Source organism: Octodon degus, unplaced genomic scaffold, assembly GCF_000260255.1.
Source record: "Octodon degus isolate 3935 unplaced genomic scaffold, OctDeg1.0 scaffold00036, whole genome shotgun sequence".
NCBI classification, from domain to species: Eukaryota; Metazoa; Chordata; class Mammalia; order Rodentia; family Octodontidae; genus Octodon; species Octodon degus.
This window is the reverse complement of record NW_004524612.1, coordinates 11349128-11360224: the sequence shown is the minus strand read 5'-3', so window position 1 is coordinate 11360224 and position 11097 is coordinate 11349128. Positions and strand designations below refer to the sequence as shown.

The 11097-nt window shown below is 49.9% G+C and overlaps 1 protein-coding gene across 1 annotated transcript in view; it reads right to left on the bottom strand.

Annotated features, from left to right (window-relative positions):
• Nucleotides 1–11091, bottom strand: part of Dock5 (dedicator of cytokinesis 5) — a 198375-nt gene extending 187284 nt beyond the window's left edge. The window contains exon 1 of the mRNA XM_004630671.2: nucleotides 10892–11091. Coding sequence (XP_004630728.1) covers nucleotides 10892–10934 — 43 coding nt within the window. The 5' untranslated portion in view covers nucleotides 10935–11091. The remainder of the gene's footprint in view (nucleotides 1–10891) is intronic.
• Between the last annotated feature and the right edge of the window lie 6 nt (nucleotides 11092–11097).

Below are 11097 nucleotides of genomic sequence, written 5' to 3'. Positions count from 1 at the left end.
CTGGCATGTGGTGCTGGGGATTGAACCGCGGTCCCTGATGCTTTGCTAAGCTTGTTCTAAGTAGGTGCTTTAGACCACTGAGCCATCTCTCCAGCCCCAGAAGTTCTTAACTTTCATATGACACAGAGTAATCCTCTTATAAAGTTAGTGTCTTCTTAAGGCACCAAATAAAGTCTGTGTGCCTTTAAGAAATCTCTTAATCCAACGTCATGACAATGGGCTCTCCTGCTTCTAAGAACTTCCACTGTTACACCTTTTACAAATGTAGAATATACACTTACGTGGCACTGAGGAGGAAGTCCAGGTAAATTTTTAATGTAGATAAGCACTGACTCAGCACCTCTTTCAAAAACCTTATTCTCCGGCCACTTTATGCTGGTGTCCACTTTGCCCAATTCTTTTTTTTTTTTTTTATGACAGCCTAGCATCCTACAGTAGGCTTTTTTTGTTTTCCTATATTTTACGGAGGAATCTACATTGTGTTTGGGGTCTCACTACTAGATCGGACTCATAGCAATTCTCCTGTTGACAGCCTCCCAAGAGCTGGGATTACAGGCATGCGCCACCACGCCCGGTCTCATTCGGTGTCAGTGCATCCTGGGGGCGGGGCCAGCACAGCAGGCCCAGGGATTAAACCCCCCTCTGCTGAGCTATTTGGCCAGCTCTGGCATGTTTTATAAATTATTAAGTCCATCACCAACTAACCAATATTTCAGTTGTCTTCATGCCTTTGCTATAAATCATGGTGCAATTTTGCAGTCTGCCCATACATTATTCCCAACACTAGGATAAACCCACTAGAGTGGAATTGCTAAGTCAAATACTACATGCGTTTCAATTTTAGCTATTACTTGAAAAAGTTTATCCCAACTACAGCTGGATTTATTAGACCATAATGAGCCCCACAGTGCCACTACCAGACACAACACACTACAATTTCAGTTGTACTCACATTCATTCATTCATTCATTCATTCATTTTGTGGTACCGGAAATCAAACTTGAGACCTTGTGCTTGCCAGGCAGGCGCTTAAACCACTGACCTATATCCCCAGCCCTGTTTTCCCTTTTTTTTTTTTTTTTAAAAAAAAAAAAGGCAACAAGTATATTTCCTGTATCCATGGATGGAGAAAATACAGACAAACACAAAACTTCACTGAAACTGCCTCAGAATCTTGAAGGTGAAAAGCAAAACCCACAACACTCCGTGCTACTGGGACCCGAGGCACAGCCCTTCTCAGAGCGCTACAGCAAGGAACAAAACATCTTCCCATCCGCTCTGGCTCTAAAGGGAGCCCAAGTCCCAGCGGAGCGCAGGACTCAGGGCAGACAATGCTGCCCATTCCAAGAGGAGGTTGCTCCAGGAGAGCTGCAGCAGCGCCTCTGTAAGACACGAGGCCATATTGCCCCAGCCAGGGTGAAGCTATCTGCTCCTGCCACAAAGGATGGAGCGGGAGACACTGCACCTGAAAGAAGGTTCCTGTCTCAGCCTCAGATCCACCCAGTATGGCAGCACGCTGTCGAGAAGTCAAGCCTAGGAGCTTACGCACCTCTGACTGCCAGGTGCCTATGAGGGTCCCTTACCACCCATGACCTTCCTTCACCCCAGGACCCCCGCTAAACACAAAGACTCCTGTTCTCCAACATGCTTGGACTGTGGCGAGAACACTGTGTGACTCAGTAACTGTGTGACTAATGTCACGTAGCTCCCACAGCCCTTAAACCGAAGTCCCCCCTCCCTCGGGCCATTTCACCATGTGAGAAGCAGAGGCTGAGCTGCAGAACCCACCGGGAGCCTTCCACTCTGCACTCCTGCAAAACATACTCCCTCCCAAGAACCCTTAAAGTGGAGGGTGTCTGAATAGCGGGATCTTTTCTTTTAGTCGCAGTGACAGGAATGGAACCCACTGCCTCATGCATGTTAGGAAAGTGCTCTCCACTGAGCTATACCCGCTCTCGGGCCCTGCATGTTATTTACAACAAAACCTCTGGGGTGGGGGGAGAGAGATACCAGGCAGAGAAGGCACTCTCTCCACTTGGGATGGAAAGCTCTTCTTGAGTTATAAAGAGAAAAGCAGCAGCTCTGAAACAAGTTGAAACAAAAAGCTCCTACTAGCACTGTGATTTTAGACAAGTCACTCTTGCCTCTGGGCCCTTGTTTTTCTCTGATATACGTTCACCAGGAAGAGGTGCTCCCGCGCTCCAGCACTTAAGATGTCATTCTGTGCACAAAAATGGCAAAACTATGAGATTCTTCTAAGTCCTATGATTTGTCCTACAAATGGCCTCTGGCATGACGGCTGCACAGTCCCAGGCTCACAGAGAGCACAGGGAAAGGCCAGCACACCTGGCCACAAGGATGCAGGTGACAAGCCAGCCACAGGATGTGCCTCACTCACTCGGGCTGAGTCAGCAAAGGCTGGGCTGCGGGGGCAATTCAGATTTCCTGCAATTTCTTTCCTTCAACTCATCTTCCAGGACGAAGAGCTGGCAGCCAGGACCCTTCGAGGGGGCTCCACTTTTACCTGAAGTGGGCAGGGACAGTCTCCCTAGGTGAGGAAGTGTGAGAGAAGATGAACATTTGGGAACAGGGGGACAATGGCTGTGAAGCCGCTTTAACAAGGGCCATGTTACAGCAGGAGCTAGGAGGGAGACAAAGCCCACTCTGTCTCTTGCTCAGGGACAGGCTGCCAGCAAGGCAGACAATTGTTTGAGTGAGCCCCAACCGCCATCCCAGGCTCCGAGAGGACAAGGCATAAACATCCACTTGGCAAAACACAATTTACACGTTCATCCGCCGCTTTCTTCTGTTCACCCACATCTCGGTCTCAAAGTACTGTAATTTCTCAAAAGCACTTCTGAAAGCTCAACAACAAAATCCCACTAATCCTGAGGTATGATGGAGGCCAAGAATAAATCAAAGGATTCCTACAGAATGGATTATGTCCTTTAAAGTCCACAGAGTATAGGCATCTCTTAAGCAATTTGACCGATTTGATGAAGAAGTAAACTATTTTTTCCTCCCCTGGAGTCCTAAGTAAAGAGCAATCTGTGACCTTGGTCAGGCTTGTAGACCTAAGAGAAAGAGTCAAGTGTGTCAGAACTGATTTCAAAGTTCTAGATCATTCCTTCATTCTTTTGCAAGTACTAAAAATGCCTTTTATATGCAGTGGATAATTATGTTATTGTATAGAGTATTTTTAGAATAAGTTCTTCATAGGAAAATAAAGTTGCAAAGAGACCTAATTTTCAAACACCAAATCCCCCAGTGGAGCTCAAAATTTAGATAAAGGGAAGCCCCAACTTAATTAAACATTAGCTAATGCAGCCAAGCTCGGTGGCGAGCACCTATCATCTCAGCACTTTTGACGGCTGAGGTCAAAGAACTCCAGGTCTGAGCCCAGCCTGGGTGACTCAGTGGAAATACAGTTCAGTGCAAAAGGCCCAGGCTCAGTCCCCTGTACTGCAAATAAAAACAAACAAAAACTGGGCCAAGACGGTAGCAGGATCACACTTACAATCACCACATAACTTACGGCAGCTTATTTCTGAGAGCCACTCCTTTTGCTCCAAAGCCCTGTGCTGGTCCTGCACACCAGGTGTTCCTCTCTACTCCTCTTTTCTCCTTAGTGACCCAGTGTACAGTCTGCATGTTCTCACTGTACAGCCTCACAAGTTCTTATCTGGGAGTGAGTAGTGGTGCTTCAGGTCTCATTTCTTTTGCAGATGATGACAACAATAACAACATCTCCCCCACCCACCCCATTCTCTTATGGAACACAGCACTAACCCAACATGGCCGAGCTTTCTGAGCCCACTTCACCACTCTGGTCCAGCTTTGCATTCCATTTAACCAACCCTACCACACCCTTTCTTCCATGAAGCAAATTTGAAAAAGGGGGGAAGCAACAAATTTATCCTACTATTTTATCCACTATAATAAATGCAACATACCCCCACGGTGTTCCCATTGGCCTGGACTTACATAGCTTATTGCAGCTACTTTCAGTAGGCCGGGCACAGCAGGCAGACGATCAGTGGCGTTCAATCAGTGATGGTACCCTTCATCTTCTCCTCCTCCCTGAGTGCTACCGATGAACAAGGGGCTCCTCTGGGCTGGATACACAGCTGAGAAAGGCTCCCCAGCTCCCAGCTTTACCTTCTACAGCCGGAGCAGACAATCAGCAGCAGCGCATGAGGCCAAGGGCTAGACATACCGCCGTGCAGGCCAGCAGGGTGGCAGCAAGCAAGCAGGGTGGCTGGAGCACAGGAAGGCAGGGAGACCATCATGACCATGACAGAGAAGCAGCAGGGACTTACATGAGGGCATGACAGCACCAGATTTTAGTTTTAAGAGGTTCCCCTGACTAGTGTTTACAGAACCATTTTGAGAGGACAGAGGAGAGTTTACAAGCCATGGCATAGCACCAGGAAGGTGATGTAGTGTGGGCAATGCTCCCCAGCAGAGACGGGCACAAGGGCCAGTTGGGGTTACTGGGCCTTGGAAAGCAGGGCAGACTGAACTCGATGACAGACTGGCTAGTTTCTGGCCTGATCTACTGGATGGCAGCACAGGGGAAGGTGCATTTCCAGAGGTACAGAGCAGCAAACCTCTGCTGTGAACATATTCAGTGGGCACCGCCCAGCACCCCTTGGAGAGCCATGGAGACCCTGCTCGGCCCAGCAAGGTGCTCAAGCTCCAGGAGGAGGCCAGGAGGGGGTGGTGAATCGAGATGTCAGCAGCAAAAGGATAAGCAGATACGCCAGGGGACTGGCTAAGGTCACTTGACACAAGCAGCTGAAGACTACACAGAAGCCAGTTGAAAACTGCCAATAGGACAGGCAAGGCAGGAACACATTTTCAACTCTTTTTGACTACAGTCAATCCTCATTATTTACAGACTCTATATGTATGAATCTCTTACTCAACAAAATTTATCTGGAGCTCCAAAATCAATACAATACTTCAGCTATCAATATCAGTAATTCCTCAACTGTGCATAGCAGGGGAAGGTTCCCAGCTGAGGCACAATAAGATGTAGTTCATCTTCTTGTTTCTGCTTTCATGTTGGAAATAAGTATCCTTTTCAAGGTCTATTTACTGCTGCATTACATACAAAAATCAGATGATGGCGAGTGCGTGAGGCACTAGCCCAGGAGCTCTCCTCAGTATCTGGACAGGACAAGAGGCAGGCGACATGAACACCTGGAGCTGGGGAGCGTAGTATAGTGTACAAAGTCATGGCTCAGGGCTGGCAAGATAGCTCAGTGGACTAAGCATCTGATTAGGTAAGCACAAGGACCAGGGTTCAATCCTCAGCACCACATGCTGCACCGGCCCTGCCCCCCAGGCAGGCTCAGGCTGGGAATGGTGGTGCACGCCCATAATCCCAGCTCTAGGGAGATGAAAACAGGAGAACCACTACAAGCCCGAGCTGCTTAGTGAGACCCTGTACCAAATGCATTAGAAAACAAAAAACGAGGTCATAGCTTAGGGCCATGCATGAGACCTGCATCTTCAATGAACCTTATTTTCCTACCTGGAGAAAGGGACAAGTGCACCGCACAGCACAACCACAATGCTTCCATGACATGAAAAGGCAGTGGTATAAAAACTTGTTCTTATCAGAACCCCACTAATGCCCTCAGTTATCCAGAACCCCTGAAGGAGGTTTTGCTTTTGTCTTTGTGGTTTACTTCTATCATTTTTTATGATCATCACAGAACCAAAGTGAAACATTTAAGAAGTTCATTTAAAACCAGACGTCATGGTGCAGGCCTGTAAGTCCAGATCTCTGGGCAGGCCAAGGCACACGAAGAGCACAAGCTTAAGCCCAGCGTGGGCAGCTAAGTATTTCAGCCAGATACTATGTCAAAATAAAAACTGAAAAGCCCAGGGACGTAGGGCAGTGTGAAGGGCTTGGATTCAATCCCTAGTACTGAAAAAAAGTTACTTGAAAATCACTATAATGAACCCAACACAATTAGCAACACTACCTGTTCCTTAGGAATGAAACTGCTTCTCCAAAGGAGATGCTTAGAACTCAGTGCTGCTCTGCATGTTTATCTCTTCACTATGCAGCTGCAGAGAAGGCAGCTGGCTTGGCCTGGCTGCCTCTCATCTGCTACTGCACTGCACTTCTGAATATCCTTGCATCTAATCATGAGAGGATGTGAGTGACACGAGGCCAGTCATATTTTAGGATTATCGTGAAAAAACTTTTAATCTCACAAGCCCCCTGGAAAGGTCTCCAAGACCCCTGCATGTCCCTGGAACACATGGGAATAAATGCTTTGGAGGAGTACTTGTTTCAAAAAGCATTGGGCCAGAACCCCACGATGTAAGCTCTCCCCGAGCATTAACAGTAGCAATTCTGTCCTCCCTTCTTCCCCACTGTGCTTCAGTGTTAATAGAATGTGGGCACGTGGTGGCAGAGTCGGCAGAGTCGTGGTCCTGGAATGCAGCTATACAAACATCTAGCATCTAAGTAGCGCTTATCTTCGAGGGTGATGACTGATAGCCCAGCTCAGCTGTTTCTGTGGCGAATCACCAGTGCGCGCATCACCAAGGATGCTTGACGTGTGTTCAAATTTAGAGGATTCGTGATTTGTACAGGAAAGAAACATAGAGGCCTGTTTGCTGAAGCTCAGCAGTTACTTCCATTAGGCGTGCAGGCAACACGCCACCGCTGCTCTGGCAGTGCCTGTGATACAATCCTCAGCAGAAATCACACGTCCTTTCATAGCATATTATGATGTGGATGCAAATATCCTGCAAAACCATACATGCTCATCACAAATTCACAAGCGAGGTGGCCATTACTTGTCACTAGGCCTTGTTAACGTGCTAATACAGAAGGACATATATTTGAGAGCTTGTTTGGAGGTTCTAGCAGGGGAGCGCAGCTACTCGTATACCCTTGACCGAGGAACGGTCCTCCTCTATCAGGGGTGGTCGTCCTCTTCGACCGAGCGCGCAGCTTCGGGAGGGACGCACATGGATCGTTGAGGGAGGATGGGGACACCCGCCTAGCCAGCCAGTGCGTATATTTGAAAAATGGCTTGAAAACTCTATTTCAATACAATGAATGTCATTGTCCCTTTGTGCTTTCATTTGGTGCATTTAGAGGCACCAATCTGAGGAAAAGGTCCACATACAGACTTTACAAGATTGCGAAAGGGGTTCATGCAACCAAAAAGGCAAGAACCCCTGGGTGAAGCAATTCATCCTACCTCCTAGGCACCAAGTTCCTCTCTTGAAAAGGACACTAATCACTGTGGGACAGCTCCTCCCCACCGCCACACTGGAGCTGCAGTGGGAAGGATGTGCTGTCCCTAGACTTCAACAAAGGCCCACGAGAGTCTGGCTTCAGCTTTAATTCAGATGCGCGCATCCACTCTACAAAGCCAAGGCACTGGCCTTGCCAAGGGAGCGCTGCTGAGCTACTAAGCAGCTAACAGTAGACACGAACACTTGCCCAAACTACTTTACATCACACTGGAAAAATAAGTATCACCGAGCCCAACATGTGATAATAAATTACTCTGCAAAGAATTAATAATCAACATAATATACAGCTGTTCTTTTTTTTTTTTTTTTTTTTTTTTGCTCCAAATGCCTTCAGGGCAGGTTTGGCTGGCTTGAGTTGTGGGGCTCGAACCACAGCAACGTGAGGCCAAATGCTTTGTTGAAGCAGCCACTTAAAGAACTGAGCTAAGGGGCAGGCCCCCTATGCAGCGGTTCTTAAAGAGTGTATGTGGACACCAAGGTTTCAATAACTCAAAGAATAATTTCCATATTACTAATATCTGCTTAAAATCTAACAAATGTTTTATAACTTCAAATGCTCATTAAGGTGAAAAAGGGAGAAGGGGGAGAGGGAGAGAGGGAGAGAAGAACAGAGGGGAGAGGAGAGGGGAGGGGAAGGGAAGGAAGAAAGGGGGGAGGGGAGGGGAGGGGAAAAAGTGTTGCCTGGCCCCATGAAAGAGGGCTTGTTCCACAGCAGCACTTGAGACTCCGCACTTCACCCTGGGGTACTGAAGCACTAAAAAGAATCAAGCCTGTGCGTCCTCCAGCTTGCTGAGCCTATTCAGGCCCACTTAACGCTAGAGACTGTGTCAATGGTACTATGTTCAAGAACTACGAACTCCCAGACAGACTGCATTTCAGTCTCTTTGGGAAAATCTAGGTTAATTCAGGATCAGCTCACAGGGGCACTGAGAGAACACAAGACAGGGGAACACTGGCCAGCGTCACAGGGCACCCTGAGCGGGCTCCAGGCTCTGTCCTCAGCACACAGCTCTGCACAGTCAAGGGCCTCAGGAAGCTACCTGCGGCTTTTCTTACCCGGAGACCAATCCAACCGGCAGATGCTCAAAAGTAGTCACATTTCCAGAGTCGAACAAAGCCAATGCATCCCCACCACATTTAAACAAGTTTGTCCCAGCCTAGCTTCCGTAGCAGAATCTCATAAATCTTTACTCAAGTGAGAGAGTAAAGGCCCTCACTTCCACCTAACTAATCTGAAAGCAACTTACAGGGAGGCAAATGAGATGCTAAAGTCAAACCAAAGAAAACAGCATTCAACCCCCCAAAGAAACAACAGGCTAGTGTGCTTGGGAACAGGCCCTTGGCATCAAGCAGCATAGAGTGGTCCCCTTATCCGCGGGGACACCTTCCAAGACCTCCCCACCCAGATGCATCAGTCAGTACTCAACTCTGCATCACTATGGTTTTTCTCACACATCCACACCCATTAAGAATTTATAAAGCAGGGACAGTAAAGACTAGCCACAACACACTATACTAAAACTGAGGTGAATGTGCTGTCATTTCCTCTCTCCAGAATGTTCCACCTAGCTTTAGACCTCAGAAGACCTAAGATAACTGAAGCTGCCAAAAGTGAAATGAGGAGTAAGGGGGAGTCTCCTATAATTGGCCTAGTACACCTGAGAGGCTGGGATACAAAACTGTCACTTCCTGTCACTGACTAGAAGCTGAGCAACACAGAACCAGGGATGGCACAAGCAGGAATTCAGGAAGGGCGGGAGAGCTTCCGAAGCCCTGGTCAAAAGCCTTCCGTAGGCCAAGGCTTCCAGGCCACAGGACCCACAGTGTTTTCCAACAACGGAGATGTTAACTTGTCCTTTGCAGCGGGCCTGTCAAATCCTCACCAATCAGAATGTATCACACCTGGGGAAGCAATTGTCCTCAATTACATCCTGGGGCAATGTTGTTAACACCTGTGCCCTAGAAAGGTGCTCCACATGGTTTTGACTGATAATATGGGAAAAATATTAAAAACAAAACACATGCGTGCCCCTATAAACATGGCAATAAAAACATTTTGGAACAGGTTCGCATCAATGACATCAAAGTCATAATATTTTTAGAAACAGCTCTGAATCTAGTTAAACAGAATTAGAACTGATAATTTTTTTGCAATTAGCAACTAGGCTTCATTAAACACACTTTCACTCAGTAATTAGTGGTTGGGAACACTCACAATAGATTGATTTCATCTTGTTTTTCTTCTGGTGATTGAGCTCAGGCCCTGGGGCACGCTACTTGAATGCACTCCCAGCCCTGCCGGCCTTCCCGGCTGCTCTGCCTCACAACTCCCCTCCCTCACAGCGGTCTGTTTACCACAGCTCCTGCTGAGGACTCTGCCTCTTCTGCAGCCTCATAAACGCAGCAAGCCCTGTGATCTGGGGTAGAAGAAATGCCACATCGTTTCTGAGTTGTAGTCCTGTGAAAGAGCAAAGATTCTAAAAGTAGCTTAACACCCCACCCCCCAAAAAGAAATCCTTCAGAACAGAGCGAAAACATGAACAAGTCTTCCCAGGCAGGCTCACCATCCGGGCCAATCGCAGATTACAGTAAATCGCAGCGGCTTCACGAACTTGACCGTTGGCTACGGGGGTGCAGTCTACAGATGTTAAGTGTTTCTAAACCCATTTAGCTGTCCAAATGCAGAATAATACGAGGGGGCCGCTGCTCCCCCCATAGCCAGCAGGTGAAATTAAAGACTGAATTTCCAACAGGCTGAATGAATGAGAGGAAGCGATAGAACTGCCCCTACACAACTGTTTATGCAGAGGCTCCGTCCCAATCGCCCAAGTAACGGCCGGGCTAAAGGCAGTAGCTTCCCACCTGATCTCAACCTTGCTCCCAGATAGAAAGTGAAAGGGCCGTGGTTTTCCGTTGGGCCAAAGCCGCGGGTCCATCGTTTCAGACCCAAATCAACGCCAAGGAGCAGTCCCTAGCGGTCACGGTCACGAGAGCCGCGCGCCGGCGGAGCGTCCCCGGGACCGCACAGAGCAGCGCGGGCTCGCACGCTCGCGATCCGCCCTCGAGGGTGCAGAGTCCACACACACGCCCGGACCGGCCGCCCCTTCCCAGGCCCACACTTCCTGCCTCTCCATCACCTCCGCAGCCGACCGTCAGCTTCCCCATTTCCTCCACGCCTGTCGTCGGGATCCCAGCCCCAGGAGGCGGCGGAGGGCGGCTTCACGCCAACCCCGCACTGGGGCGTCAGGGGAGGACCTCCGAGGAGGCGCGCGGAAAGCACTGCACCATCCCGTGCGCGCCTCCCGGGTGCCGGACCGACGCAGCCCCGGGCGCAGGAAGCAAGCGGGACCCCGCGGGGCCACACGGGGCTCCGTGTCTGGCCGCGGCTCCTCGCGGAGCGCCGGGGGTACGGCCCCGCAGCCCAGCCCCACTGTGCCCCTCAGACTCCCTAAACGCCGAGCGACCCCCGCGCTGCAGCGGCGCTGCCGGGAAGCCTCGGCGCCCCCCCGTCCCCGGGGCTGAGCAGAGAGAGCGGAGCCCGGACAGCGCGCCCAGCCGGGCCACTGCGGGCGAACTCCGGGCGGGCCGGACGCGCACTCACCAACCCCGTACTTCTGCCTCTTGGTCGGGATCCAGCGCGCCATTGCGGCGACCTCGCCCCGCGGAGCCGGCGGCGAAGCGACTGCAGCGGCTACAGCCCCTGGGACTCCGGGCGCCGCCGCGCGCTCCTGCGCGCCCCGGGCTCCTCCGCCATGTTCCGCCCAACTTCGCCAACTGCGCGGGCCGCGTCCCCGCCCGCAGCGCCGC